The sequence below is a fragment of the Gymnogyps californianus genome, chromosome Z (genome assembly GCF_018139145.2).
Source record: "Gymnogyps californianus isolate 813 chromosome Z, ASM1813914v2, whole genome shotgun sequence".
In the NCBI taxonomy this organism is placed as follows: Eukaryota; Metazoa; Chordata; class Aves; order Accipitriformes; family Cathartidae; genus Gymnogyps; species Gymnogyps californianus.
This window is the reverse complement of record NC_059500.1, coordinates 6,201,341-6,216,665: the sequence shown is the minus strand read 5'-3', so window position 1 is coordinate 6,216,665 and position 15,325 is coordinate 6,201,341. Positions and strand designations below refer to the sequence as shown.

General features: G+C 39.2%; 1 protein-coding gene across 2 annotated transcripts in view; it reads left to right on the top strand.

Annotated features, from left to right (window-relative positions):
- The window catches only part of VCAN (versican), a 113,736-nt gene that overhangs the window by 90,341 nt on the left and 8,070 nt on the right, over window positions 1-15,325 (top strand). For both annotated transcript variants that reach the window (XM_050912500.1, XM_050912499.1), the window contains exons 11-12: window positions 5,231-5,389; window positions 6,177-6,259. In XM_050912500.1, coding sequence (XP_050768457.1) covers window positions 5,231-5,389; window positions 6,177-6,259 — 242 coding nt within the window. The remainder of the gene's footprint in view (window positions 1-5,230; window positions 5,390-6,176; window positions 6,260-15,325) is intronic.

The window sequence follows — 15,325 nt, the reverse complement described above, 5'->3', positions numbered from 1 at the left end:
AGCTGGCATCAATTCTGGTTCAGACTAGATTAAAAGTGAGTGGAGTACCTCTGTTAGATAATACCCTCTTTTGCCCACCACGTGTATCTTTTCAAAGTACAGATGCATATTCTACACACCACTTCATGACTTTTGAACATCACTTCTTAAAATGCAGAAATATCCCAAAAACACTTTTTCAAAGGTTGACTGCAGGCTACAGTAGATCTTGATGTGAGTCTTATCCTGGGGGAGCCATCAGTCTTTCCATTGTCATCCCTCTGTGAAAGGCCCTTATGAGAGCTCTCGGTGTCCAGATAAATGAGCCCACAGCTCAGATCCTCCCAATTTTGCTGCCTGAAGCGTTGCTTTGCAAGCTCCATGTTTGGGGAAAGAGAGGAGGGTTGTTTGATACCCTGTCTCACAGCGGGCTGGTGGAACCAGCTGTAGAGAATAGTCCCAAGGGACCAGTGGGCTGTATGAAAGTCTGCGGCTGTGTCGTGGTTTAACCCCAGCTAGCAACTAAGCCCCACACAGCCATTCACTTGGTCCCCTGCAGTGGGATGGGGGAGAGAATTGGAAGAGTAAAAGCGAGAAAACTTGTGGGTTGAGATAAAGACAGTTTAATAGGTAGAGCAAAAGGCGCACACGCAAGCAAAGCAAAACAAGGAATTCCTTCACTCCTTCCCATGGGCAGGCAGGTGTTCAGCCATCTCCAGGAAAGCAGGGCTCCATTACACGTAACAGTTACTTGGGAAGACAAATGCCATCACTCTGAATGTCCCCCCCCTTCCTTCTTCTTCCCCCAGCTTTATATGCTGAGCATGACGTCATATGGTATGGAATATCCCTTTGGTCAGTTGGGGTCAGCTGTCCCAGCTGTGTCCCCTTCCAACTCCTTGTGCACCCCCAGCCTCCTCACTGGTGGGGTGGGGTGAGGAGCAGCAAAGGCCTTGACGCTGTGTAAGCACTGCTCAGCAATAACGAAAACATCCCTGTATTATCAACACTGTTTTCAGCACAAATCCAAAACATAGCCCCATACCAGCTACTGTGAAGAAAATTAACTCTGCCGCACAGGTTGTTGTTGCATTGTCTGGTCATCTGTATTTGTGGTAAGATATACCTTCATGAATAGTTACATGGGAAACAATAAAATGGTAGAGACTTGCAATTTGAACCTCATTTTCAAGAATGAGTGTTCTTTATGAGATCTGAATGAGCACCTGTTTAGATTTTCCTCTTCCTTCCTTGGCTGTCTAGAGTTTCCTTTTCTTTTTCTCCTTTTGCTGTTCTAACTGGTGTCTACCTGCTTTCAAGGAACAGTGTTTGTGTTTTAAACTTAAGGTTTGGCTTTCTGCACTGCAGGATCTCTGCAGGCGCACACCTAGGCTAGCCTGTTTACCAAATGCAGCTGGATGCATGGACCTGTGTGCCAAAACGGCACATAGGTGTTTTTTATGGGACATGCCTCCTTGGGATAATACAACCAGCTGTTTTTTTCCAGGTTCTGAAAATAAAACAACTGGTTTTTTTAATCATCATATCAGGAACAGTGTTTTTTTAATAACCCAAGTTCATTGTTCAAATGTCTGTGATTACTCCAGTCTCATTTGATTCACTTTGTTCCCAAGGCTTGGTAGCTTGGGACGGAAGTATTTGAGAAGGGCTCAGTGCAAAGATACTTTCTGAAAACAGATGGTCTCTAACTGATGTTTTTCAGCTGAGAAGGGATTATTTTGAATATTTACCAGAGAAATGGTTTCTCCTCAAGTTGTGTGGGCTAATGGGCCTCAGGCATTTGTTCATTAGCTGAAGGCAGACAGTCACAGATAAAATTCACAGCTGAGTAAGGCTCTCATTATGTTCTAGTACCTGTGTTTCAGTCTTTATTTTCTTTAAGCCTCTTATGGAATTTCTTTAAAGACAAGGGACCTATTGTCAGCAGCTTATTGCAGCTGTTGAAAAAGCAGTACCTATCTATGTATTAAACCTACAGAGAACTTTTTTTTTAACGCAGTGTTTAGAGATGTTGTTATACATATACAATTGCAGTTACAGAGAGCAGAAGCTGTGTAAGTAACTCCTTGCACACATCACTGAAAAAGCCTGTAAATTGTCATAAATTATGAGACTAGTCAGACAACTTTTAAAACACCATAAATATGGCAAGCAGTGTTTCAGTCTTTCCATCATGTTCTGGAATAAGGTTATGGAAAGCTGTGATTACCTCCCTGGATAAGTACACAATGAACATGGAGTATTGTGTTCAGTAAGTGCCTGCACCTACTTTGCTCACAGGTGATCGGGTCAGAAAATTTACAGCCACCTGCAATTAGACTTTACTGGTTCAGTAAAGGCATTAAAAACTTATACCCATATGGAGCCCTTACCTTTGTGTCACCCTTTCAGCTTTGTTACTGTAGTAAGATACACACACTCAGGACAAAGCAATGCAGTGACAAAACAGTCCCCACATTTTTACTTGCCTGGTTTGCATTTTTCATCCTCTAGCCTCCTGACTCTCCCTTTCCCCATTCCTTTTTCCCGTTTTCTCATCAACCTCTCCTCTCAAAAAAACCCCAAAACCAAACAACACGTTCCCCCCTTCCCCTTCTAAAAATCCTATGTATTTTATAGCTATCAGCCCTATCTTTTTCTGTCTTTGTAGATTTAGGCTACAAACAGGTGGAGAAGAAGTTATTCAACTTCTTCCTTTCGGAAAACAACATGCCAGTTTGGATAGGAGGGAGGAGTTGTATGTGCACTGCAGTGCATGCATTTCAACTAAGAGTACCTATGTCACCTTTTGGCATCCTCTCTTAAGAAGAGAAATTTTGTTATCTATGATTCATGCTCAGGCCATTATACGTCATTCTCTGAACCCAGTCTTCTAGGTTTTGTGTTTTCAAGCCTCTTTGCCTTGCCCATGTGCCTTTCATCAGATCTTCTCTCGAATCGTGCACTTCTTCCCTAGCAGAGGCCAGGGAAGGCTTGATTAGAATAGCCTGGAAATGCTCTCTGGACACGATTTTCTCAGCATGCAATGCTGCTTGTTATTATCTGACTTCTTTCCTGTGGGACAAGGGAGTCCCTGAACAAGATGAATAATAAAATCTTAAGTGCCTTCACAAAGGACATAGCACTGTTAGTCAGCATTGCGTGGTTAAACAAGTGTTCTAGAAAGTCAAAGGCAGACTAAACTTTAAAATGGCCTAGACGCCAGAGATTAAAGCTGTATCTGCAGCCTGCACCTCATACAGAGTACAAAGAGGAAAAAGATAAAAAACTAACAAGTTGGTAGTATAGATTACATTCCTTTTTCATAGCTGGGATTACTCAAGGCACAAGCAGTTTTCTACAGCTTAGCTTGTTGAAAATAGAAGAGAGATAATCAGTGTAAGCTCTATTATACCTTTGTATTTGGTACGTTTATGTGTCTACTGATGATTTTTAGAAAACGATTTTGATACCAGACTCCTAAGACAATGACTGCTGTGTTATTAGTGTTGCCAGGAATTGTCAGAGAAATTCTGGTAAGCCTCCAAAGTGATATGTTTGCACTTTTAAATCCATTTGTGTACGTGTAAAGTCTAGTTTTTATCTTGGGAGATTTAAAAACTTCAAAAAAAAAAAATAGACACTTTAGTGCTTCAGGATGTGAATGGCCTCTTCCTGCTATGAATTACAAACCAGCCTTGTGTTGTGAAAAAATTATTCCACAATTGTCTTTCAGGTGGTAGCTGCTCAAACCTAAGAAATATCATAGTTAAAGAATTTGCAATCGTATGTTGTTGGCATATTCTGCAATATTTGGCTTTTTCTGTACTAATGCAAAAAGAGACCCTTTGGCCAAAGCAAGTTATTGACTATTCGCTATATTGACTTACTGAAAATAAGAAATTCAATTTCATATCCAGAATGTATCTATACCTCTGGAAAGGCCAGACAGTTACTTTCAGGTACAGTTTTGTTTGGGGATTGATAAAACTGAGTGGGAAGTGGCAAATTCCTGTTTGGTGGGTGGAGTGGGGAAGGCCAAACTCTGTGTTTCTGTTCTTCAACATCCTGCAACTGAGGCCTTTCAAGGTAAGCCATCATGTACTTAGATAGCTGGAACCGGCTGTAGTCGGAACAAGCTGTAATCTTGTGCTGAAGTGTCCTTTATGATGCCATTTCATCTGCCATAACTCAAAACAGTCTGAGTTTTCCCTGTTGTTTGTCCTATTCCTCCCTAAAACTCTCTCTTCTCAGTGGCAAGTTCTTCTTATCAAGCACAGCTCGGACACATTCAGGCATCATATTTGTTATACTCATCTTATTAATACTGATTTTTGTCTGTGATTCAATCCTGCAGTGTTGGTGCAGAAGCAAACTTGGAACCGGAACTTTGTTGTTTCTTGCCATCTATTCTGTTTACAGCTGCCAAACCTTGACAAAATAATTAACGTCAAATCCACGGATTGTTACTGTTCCAAGGCTCGTGTTTATTTCTCTTTAGATGAAAGGATATACTGGCTGATGTGAACTTCTGTCTATTATGCATTCTTATCAGTACCATTCCTCATACAAGCACAGACAATGTGCATTTCATTACTTTGTATTTCAGCTTTACAGCCTTCCTTAGAAACTGATGCCTAAAGTTTATTAAGTTAGACTTTGTCAAGGAAGATGGGTTTGGGAGAAGGATCTGGAGGGTAAGTTCAGAAAGATAATACTGCAGCTTTGCATCTGTGGACTGAACAATCACAAGCGCTTTCCTTCATATTATTTTCAGTTATCAGTTTCTTCCAAACCAAGGTAATTCAGTACAGTCACTCAAAGAACTATTTGCCCTTGGAAGTAAAAATTCTCATCCCCATATACAGACTCAGAAAACTCAGATGAAATGTAGACTAACTGCCGTCCAACATCCAGGCATTTCATTCATCCAGAGTTATAGACTGAAGGTGTCCTCCTGAGATTGTCCAGATACAGCACAATTTGATCAGTGGAAGCTCACAAAGTTTCCAGTTGCAATTATACTCCTTACATAAATAATATTCTTGCATCTTGTACTGAAACTGGGTAAACAGAACTACCTGAAAATGTAATGAGGTCTTAAGGATGAGTGTTGATTGTTTGCATTTGTATTGCTTAACAGGTGGGTATCTTCCTGAACCTTTGCCCTGCAGAAAATCCATCTGTTTGCATGAAACATGCCTGTGTTTCCCACCCATTAACAGAGATGTGATTTATTTGTTTGTCACAGACACGGAGACCTGTGATTATGGCTGGCACAAGTTCCAAGGACAGTGCTACAAATACTTTGCCCATCGGCGTACGTGGGACACAGCTGAAAGGGAATGCCGTCTCCAGGGAGCACACTTGACAAGCATCTTGTCTCATGAGGAGCAGATCTTTGTGAACCGTATGTACTGTTAGGATTCCTCTAAACAAGAGTGGGCACTGAGGGTTCAGAGCTAGTGAAATATCCTCCTGATCACTCAGCTTTCACATCTCCATCTTAAAATATACTTTTAGAATGTTTAAAAGGCACATTTTGTGTTCTTCATATTTACTTTTGCAGTCAATGCAAGTTCCCTATCACTATTAAGTTATTAATTGTTACATAGAAAATACTTTGTTTTTGTGGAACAGAACAGGAACTATTGTTTTGGCATCGGAAATTGATGAAACATTTTTTTCTGGAGGCTTTAGATTTTTTGTGCACCTGACATTAATGACCACGCCACCATATATTGTATTAGGTAGGCATAAAGAAATAGTTCCTGTATGTTGTGTTGCACAATCTAGACAACACTGGTCACAGCCTAACAAAAACTTGAAAAATGTAAATTAAAATACGTGCTTTTATTATTTTAATCTTTTTTGCTTTTTTTTTTCTCCCCCTCATATGCGCTCAGGTAGGAAGCTAATCTGTTTTCTTTGGGAGATGCCATCAGGAGGGAAGAGACAGGATTGTTTAAAACTATTAGATGAGAATCTGCATTTTTATAGACATCCCAAATTAAAATTGAAAAGCTGAAAAACAGCCTGTAAATGGTTGTTTGCGTAATGAGTAGAAGAATCTTAAGAACACACAAGAAGATATCTTAAGGATGTCTGATTCATTCTGTGCAAATTTTTTTTATTTTCTTTGGTGAAATCTCTTCCATTTATGGGAACGTTAATAAAAATATCCTCTGGTTCCTTAGGTATTGGGCATGACTACCAGTGGATTGGCCTCAATGACAAGATGTTTGAGCGTGATTTCCGCTGGACTGATGGTAGCCCGCTGGTAAGATGCCTTTGAAATGAAATCACTCATTCATTTCTTTTTGTGGTGGCTTATCAAATTCCCACCAGCAACGAGGGAAGCTGCATGAAAAAATGCAGTCACTAAATATGCACCCAAGCAAACAGCCAGCAAACTCTTGTTTCGGGATAACTACTGTTCTGTGGTATAGTTCTAAAATCTTATTCTTAGTTCTTATTACTGCATATGTGGGAGCTCTCAAAGCTTCCAAACAGAAAAACTCAAAAAGTCTGAGACTGTAATTTAAGGGTCTCTGCTGGAGCTGGTTTGTGCTCTTCTGGTCTTATACAACGACACATGTGGCAATTCTCCTCTCCCTTCTGTATATGGTGGAATGCATTTTTCAGATGAGGATATGGCATTCAAGCTCTTGTGTTTGCTGGGTCTGTGGGGGTGCACGAAGGAGCCTCTCAAGAATTGTTGGAGATTGTTGTAGTCTGTATGGCAGCTCTACAGCTGGGCTGGAGAAGCAGCCATCCTTAGGTGGTTCAGGAGGCCTGTAACCAATAACCTGTCCATAAAATTTTAAGATGCTGTTGATACCTCTTATTGCCTTAAAACAAGAAGGAAAATCAGCAGAAGGAGAGGGCGAACACTCTCTACCCACCTTTAACTAGCCTAAATCAAAGAGCTGATGGATACAGGAAATGATTGAGCTCTTTCCAATTCAAAACAGTCTCTTTTGTAGAAGGGACAGGTGATTTGTTGCTGTTTAACACCATTGAAGAACATTACATAAAAAAACCCCCAAACTGGTTATGCTTATTACTTTCCTTTCCAGTTGTGAATTCTTCTTAAAGCAGAAAGCATCTGGACACACATATGCACATGCTGACACATGCACGCAATGATCATTGCTGCATACCATGTGTCTACAACTTATGTAGAAAGACACCTGGGGCAAAGCAGGCTTCATTTATTACCATTTCATGTAAATAACCAGAGGTTTAAAGTCCTCTAAAATGACTTGTAAATAAGCCATTTCTTGGGGAAACTACCATGTGTGGCAGGTGACAGGACAAGGGGGAAGAAAAAGATGATGAAACTTTTTGATGCCTGACTGATTGCTCAGTGCATCTGTGGTGGTACCAATGCACCCATTTGTGCTTGGAGCAACAAAGTCTTGCAGGATGTAAGCAGAAGAGTTTCATTTCATTGTTTTCTCTTGCCTATCCTCGTGTATTTTTGGGAGCACAAGATGGGCTATGGCCTTGAACTCTACTCATTCCGGATGAGTTTATTCTCTGTCTCCTGATGTGGCTTCTTGCACCTCACTGACAGTAACAGGCACCCTCTGAGAGTGGTTTATGTTTGGTTGGAGCTCAGGGGTTGTCCGGGCTGTCTGCAGTGGTTGGTCAAGGAGCCTACACTTCATTAAGGGATCTAAAGTTAGGTGAGATAAGTTTGGGCATAAATGTACTGCCTGAAGGGGCAGCCCATTTTACACTGGGAAGTGTAAAACAAGATACATGCTCATATATTCCAAAGACAAATTTGGTATGTCACTGAATGATGAATGCAAGGAAATTAAAATTAGGGCTGAGATTCTATTTTTTTAATTCACGCTACTGGGCAAATATGGTATTACATTTTTACTTTAATTTTCAATTTTAAGAAATGAAGATATTCTAGGAACAGAATAAGACCATCTGCCCAACAGATTTCTTTTTTGATTGATCTTTTTTCCACTTTATTTTTCTTTTCTTTTTAACAACTTCCTTCTGTCTCTTCCTTCGGAAACAATTTAGGTGTCTCTTGAAATCATTTATGTTCTTTGCTTCAATAGCAGTCGCTCATAACTTATTCCATATGGTTTCTGGATACCATGGTTCTGAGCAGCTTCCTCATTTGCTCCTTTTCCCTAGTTTTTAACTTATTTTTCATACTTTCTAACCACTCTTCTGGTTACAGTGATTTATTACTTCTCTAGTAATTAATAGGAACAGTAACAAAATTAAATATATGCATCAAATGTATTTCCCTGATGATGTCTTAAAATTCCAATGAATTTGAATACTGTGTAGGTCAAAAAATTACATCATTTTTGTATTTGCAGGTGAACAGTAGTCATGATAGTGTTAAATGCATTAATATAATTTGTGATCATAAAAATCAGCATTATTACATCAACGCTTGGGTTCTAACTTGATTTTCTGAGATTAGAGGTAGCTCTTGCACGTAGCCAAAAACTAAATAGCCTTCTTGTGTTTTACATATCAGAGTGCATCTGTAACTCAGCTGTTTCTAACTTCGTTGCCCAGCTCCATGCTTTCTCCAAGATAATATTATCTATCTACAATTCTGTTCAACGCTTCTGGCATAAAGAAAAATTTGTCAAATCAGCTGAGGATTCCCCTGATATAAGAGTTTTCTTGGAGATACTATCAGAAAAGTCACTCCAGCTCTTAGGCTGTGCATCTACAAGTGACGTACATTCATCTTTATTGTGATACTCGTTTGAATTTTCTGCCAATAACAGCTTGGTTTAATCTGAAAATCATGCTTACATGATTTTACTAGGTTTTGGATTAAAAAAAAAAAGTTCTGATGCTTAGTAGACTTAAAAGAAAAAGCAAATGAACAACAACAGCAACAGCAAGACATGTTGTGGATGGAATTCTTGGCCTAGTGCTGCAGTCGATCCAGTTCTGCTCAGATGAAATAGCTGTGATACATTTTAGTGATTTCTCTTTCACATAAGTTTTCTTTCTGAATCAAAAAAAACCCCTAGAATTGGGAATCATTGAACCACAGGCTCTACCATTGGAGATTAGGGAACAAGGTTTGGATTACTTCGGTACTCATTTTCCATGGACATAAGGAAACCCACAACTTAAATATTCAGTATGTTGAAAGGAACTCTTTTGCCAGGTGTTGGCATGTATTTTATTAGCAATTTCTGGAAAAGGGATCAAATACCTTTTTTTTTTTTTCTTTGCACCTAAAAGGTATTTCAACCAATGAGTTCAATGGAAGGAAATCAGTCATTTTTTTGACATTTTCAGCTCATGCCAAGTTGTGTTTTTCCAGATTTTTTAAACTGAAGCTAAGTGCCAGCCACCATTAAATATGATAGTTGGACAGAGCACGTACATGAGTTCCTTAGTGAAAACCAACAAACGTACTTCCAAGTGCACTGCACAGTGTTTCTAACTGCAGTGAGCTATTGAATACACATTCCCTCCTTAGCTACTTTTTGTGGACTTCATAGTGTCTTGTGCTGTCCCACTTCCATTGGCTCCCAAAATACAGGGGGGGCTTTTTTTGAGCACACTTCTTGTCACTTCATGTGAGATGAGGGTGATAAACTCACCTTTGTCATTGGCCTATGTGAGAGTAATGTGAGAAAGCTTAAATTCTCAGATGAGGTTGCGGAAATTTCCCTTACCTCATGAATCAGTGGATGACAGTTTCGTCAATCAAATAAGCAAGGGCCATTCAGTTTTCTGTGCAGTGTCCAGATGAGATCAGTTCATGCCCCTTCAGTGGGATGGGAGGTTTGTTTGTTTTTTAAGGCGTGTGGGACAATGTGACCGAGATTTTTAAGAAGTGAGCATATAGATTTAAGGTTCTTACTGGGAAACCTACACTGAACCTAGAGTACCCTTCACAGGCTCACAGCCCTACTGAAAACAGGGGCAATTATTTAGGTGCTTAGTAGTGGACTAACTATAGTCAGCCACTTTCGATATCTTGGCATTCTTTTTTTTAACCCCTATAGAAAATACTGGCTGTTAGGAATTCATCAAAAACAGCAGCAGTCAAAAAAGCTCCTATATTCTTGTGCATGTTTTTCATGTATCAACCGGAATTTATGTTTAACTTGCAAAAATAATGCCAGTAAGCAAGTCTTGGAATAAATGAAGAGTGATCTTGTAAATACATACTCTGATTCTCAGAGTTCCTCAAGGAAAATGTCGGTGTCTTGAATAACAAAGCAAGTACAATCAGATTCAATGAGAAAGCAAGGAACAGTATTTAAAACTTTTTGGTCCACATGACATTTGTCCATATCTGTATTGAGTCTACCTCTTTTCCATAACAAGGACTTTTAAGACAAGGAAAATTATGCTAACAAAATAGAAATAGGCACACTCCTAAATCATAGCATTGTAGGCTCTGTTCCTGCAAAGAGAACTTGAGGAGGATTTTTGATCTACCGCACTGAAGTGTTTGATGCATAGTTATCTGTGTGCTTTTAGGGGATTTTGGCAAGTTTATTTCTTAATTGTAAAGTGGTTTTTAATTTAAAACTGCTCAGCAGTTTCCTGCCTTTCAGGCAAAATGGCATAATCTTATGCAATGGATTGGGTTGTGTAGATAAAGTCTCACCATCTCCTGGTAAAAAATGCCTTTTCAGCATGCTGTACCCACTACATCCCAAACACAGACTGGGCTTGAAAAGTGCAAAATAACATGAATAAAGTAGTTAGGTCATACCTCTCATGCCCTAAAGTTTAACTGTCAGTCCAGATGCTACTTTTCCATAAACAAATTACTTTCCAGGTAACTGATATTTCATTATACTGGATTTTATTGGCCAGGCCAATTTGCTTATATTTGTCTTTTTTGCACTTTCTTTAAAAAACAAATTGGGAGCTTCTTGGCTAAGGTCAGAGCACATCTTCAAAGGAGCTCCTTGGCTAAGATTAGGCTACCTTGTCCAATATGCAGAACAAAATAAGCTATAATTATACTAAACTGTGGAATCCATTGCTGGCCACCCATAAGAATCTAATTTGTTCTGATTTGCTGTACTGTATCCGTATGGCAGGAAGCAATCTTTTCTCATCTACAATGTGTTCCTGCTCTCTCTCCTTTTTTTCTTTTCTTTTTTCTGTTTTTGAAAGAAGGAATTTTTCAGTGTTTCCGGTGGTTGGGAGAGGTGGATTTGTGTTCTGGAGCTGATGGGCCACATAAAAAACACTTTGGCAGCAGCAGCTGTTCCCTTTTTATATCAAGGGAAAAGAGTTGATTGCAGCTGTGTTAGTACAACATAAAAAGTGAATGCTCTTTCAGGAAACCTAGATCCTCACTTGTGGTGCAAGTTCGGTGAGAGTTGGAGATTAGGGGCCACTACCACAAGCACGGACTTGGAATACCAGCAACATCTGAGATCGCATGGACCAGCAGGAAGGGAATTTGTAAGCTGCAAACTTTGGCATACCTGCCTAGTCCCTAACTTCAGATAATTTGTCTCAAAGGTGACAGTAGTGAGAGCAGGTACTGAAGTGTGTTCAGGGAACTCACAGCATCCCAACATTTTTAGAGCTTCATTATTCATTACTTCCTTAAAATCAGGCCAATTTCTGCTCAAGACATTTCAGGTATGATTAAATTGACAGATGCAAGAGGCAGAAGAAAATAATATAGTATTTTAAAGAGCATGTTTTGTTAGCTCTGCTTTCCTTCTATTGCAGTGTAGTTATAGGGCTGTTCTGTTGGCATTTGGTGTGGGAAAGCATTTGTTTTCCTCTCATTTACATTCTACACAGGAATGAAAATGGCTATATGTAAGACTGTTTACATTTTAAAAATTACAGAATCAAAATTATTCTCGCACTTTTCTGTAGACTTTTATCTCAGCATTTCTGTGATAGTGAATAACTCTTTAAGGATGAATCACGGACAATCTTCATCCACAATTATCAGAAAAAGCTCTAAGCAATAAAACCAAATACATTTGGGAAAATCACAGTGATACAGGAGAAGGAAGCAAGGCCTACATACTCACACAACTATGTGAAAAGAGGAATTTGTCCGTGCCTACTTGGAACTTTGTATACTTTAAAGTTGATGTAACACAAATTACAAAATAACAAAACTTACATTATCAGTGGAGACATTTAATAATTGGCTTGATCAAAGGAAGAATGAACACAATGTGACATTTGAAAATATCTTAGGGAAATTGAATTTAAATAATTCACTTAGTTCTGTGAATAGTAACTTTTACAGCTGTAAAGCACACCCATCCAAACAGAAAAAATCTGGTGTTGCTTTTGGCAGCTTCTCCATTGTATTTGGATTGCTGGCGTTTCACTGTTAAGGACCCTTGTGAGCAGGCACAGCGGTAAAGGAGTCCTTTGGAGCTATTCATGTTATGGATTAAGCGCATATAGCTACTTGGGGTTGTGCCTTGGGCCTCCGTCTCACAAGGGGAGTTATTCATATCCTTTGGAAAATGCTGTTGATAATTAGTGCTTTGTAGGGCGGTGAGCTCACTCCCATTACATAAGATTAGTGCTGTAATAAGGAGCTGGCTAGTGTCTGTGGCCAGATTGTCTGTCACTTGGAGAATGCTGCCAGCTAGGAAAGTAATGGGGCATATTGCCACTTTTAAAACTGTCCAGAGACTCTACGTTAGTTTTTCTTCCCTTCGGCATAGGAGCGTTTATGCTTTGTGTTTTGCAATGCTGGACCTCAGGTTGTCAGTGTTAGGTAGCTACATTAAAAAAAAAAAAAATGGAAAACAAAACAGAAGTTTAATTCTGGCAAAAACAAAGCCCTCTCTTTTCCTTCCTTTATTGGTCAGTGAATCAGAATGCTTTAACTTGAGCAAATCTGTAATTGCACCCCTCTTAGAAAGAGTAACTTTATTGAACACAAAAACCTTCAAAAGGCATGGAGTATTGTAGGGAAGGAGCCTGCCTCTGAGGGTTAAATAAAGCAAACAAACTAAAAAGTACTGTAGTCAGCTGCAAACAAAAAGCTCATTGTGCCCATGTCCCACAGGATCCTTGGAGAAGGAGATTTTAAATCTACCAAATGTTTTGGTTTTGTGCTGCAGTCAGTCATTACAGACTCTTTTTAAGATGCTCATTTGACCTGCATTTAAATAGAGGAGAACTATATAATGTTATTAATGACAGGTATATTTTTAGTTCAGCATGTCGTAGGCAGTAAGGAGGGCCTCTTGGACAAAGTGGTTTTTTGTCTCATTTTTACCAGGGAGGTCAGCAGTTACTTCAGAGCCTCGTTATGGTTGGCTCTGGGCTAAAACTCTTGTATAGCTTCAAACCTGCAGTAATTGTTGACATAAATGACAAAGTGCAGGATTTTCCTTTTTTCGGTGGCTCTCCTGGTAGCCGTGCACACAAAGAATAAGCCACGCCCCATGCAATCTGCATCATGTTGATAATACATAGTTATGTTAGTTTGACTCCCAAAGAACATTCATTATACCAACCAACATTTAACACCCTATCATACTTTTCTTCCACAGCAAAACACCTGCCCATTAGCAAGAGAATTTCACCAGCTCTTTGGCACTCATTTTTCAGTCTCTGTACTAAGGCGATTTCTGAAAGCCCAGCACACATAGTATATCCACAAAATTGAACTATACAGTGCGTGAACCATGACGAAAGTTATTACTCTAAGAAGAGCTGGTACAGAGCAGATAAAAGTCAATGGAGTTGTGTCCACTGGCTTCAATTAGCTTTTAAAGAGTTAATAGAAGAGATACCTTTTCTGAATAATTATTATTTTGGAACGACTCAAGGTTAGTATCTGGACTCAGTAGTGAGTAGACATTGCCATCTAGTGGGAGTTTCTTGCCATACTTAGTGGTTTCTGCTTCTCATGGAAAAGTTGTCACACTATGGTATTGTTTAAAAAAAAAATCAAAGAGCTAGTCATCTGCTCCACCACTTATCAACTCCCCCCAAAATATAGGATTGATAGTGCTTTTACGTTTCAGCTTCATCAGCAGGCCTTTTTTATTTGTTTCATTTGTATTCCTTAGATTTCTTTCCCAAATTGTTTATTTTTACATAGATCTTAATGCTTATTCAATCTGCAATGAGTGCTTGTGGATATTCATAGATATACATGGGTGTATGTTATTCAGAGTCCTTTTTTTGCAAGCTGTTGCATAGGAAATCAAAGAGGTTTTCAATACATCCCACTGGTCTGTTACCAAAAAACCCTTGCAAGTGAAATCTTTTGCAAAGGTCCTTAGCAAAGCTCCTTCTGGGAGTTTGTCTCGCTCACAGTGTGACTCTGTAATGGGGCGTGTTGGGTGCCTGGCCTGATCCAAATCCTACCAGTTTCCCAAATCCCATGCAAATAAAGCTCAGATTAAGGGCTTGAGGGAAGCCATTCGACTATGATCTAAAAAATATCACGATCATGACATGTGATTTTTGTGTGTACTTGTAGATGAGTTTAAATATAGCAGTTGCCTTCAAATTGACTAGGATTTCTCCCAGTAAAGATTTAAGAACACACTTAGCTTGGTCCCTCCTTCAGCAAGTTATTTTAGCATGTGTCTGAACTGTGCATGTGATCTACCCTACAGAGTTTAGGGCGCCACCTATGTCTTTAAAGCAAGGTGTATGCTTAAACACTCACTGAATGGAGTTTTTAATCTCATGAATGCTTTTGGTGAGTTTTGTCAGACCACTCCCATTCATAAAATTAAACAGAAAAATCCTTTGCAGGACTGGGGTGAAATTAAGTGAAATAGAGCCTATACTATAAGGTAGTTTCTTGTCTTTCCCAGTGTATAAATGCATTTAAATACTGGGTGAACTTAATGGAAGTATTTCAGACATTGCCAAATCTTCACAGTAATTTGTTTGATTTTTTTTCTATCGAAAGGAAATGCAATCCCTTTCAAACTTCCCATGAGTGTCTCATGTAACAGAATCAGCACTGTATAACAGCATGAGCCACAAACAAGGGTTTTCTGAACTGATCCATATACTCATTGTAAACTTGTGCTGATCTTGTTGTAGTTCAGCCAACCTATAAAACTGGGTAATTGCCAGGACTTACTGAAAGTGAGATGTAATTTTTAGTTAAGCTATCCAATTATAATAGAACCTCCACAGTGAGGGACTTGTTCAGGGGCTTTCCTGATAAAGATTTCTAAGAATTTGTCTGCTATTTTGAAAAAAGTGTATTCCTGTTCTTAGCAGAGTTACGGGAGGAAAAAAAGACAATAGCCAGTAAGCTTTGCAGTGGTGGTTTCAGCTTGTTTAGTGATAAATACCAGGCAGGAAAAGTTGCTTCACTTTAAGATGAGATGGCACAGAGAGTATC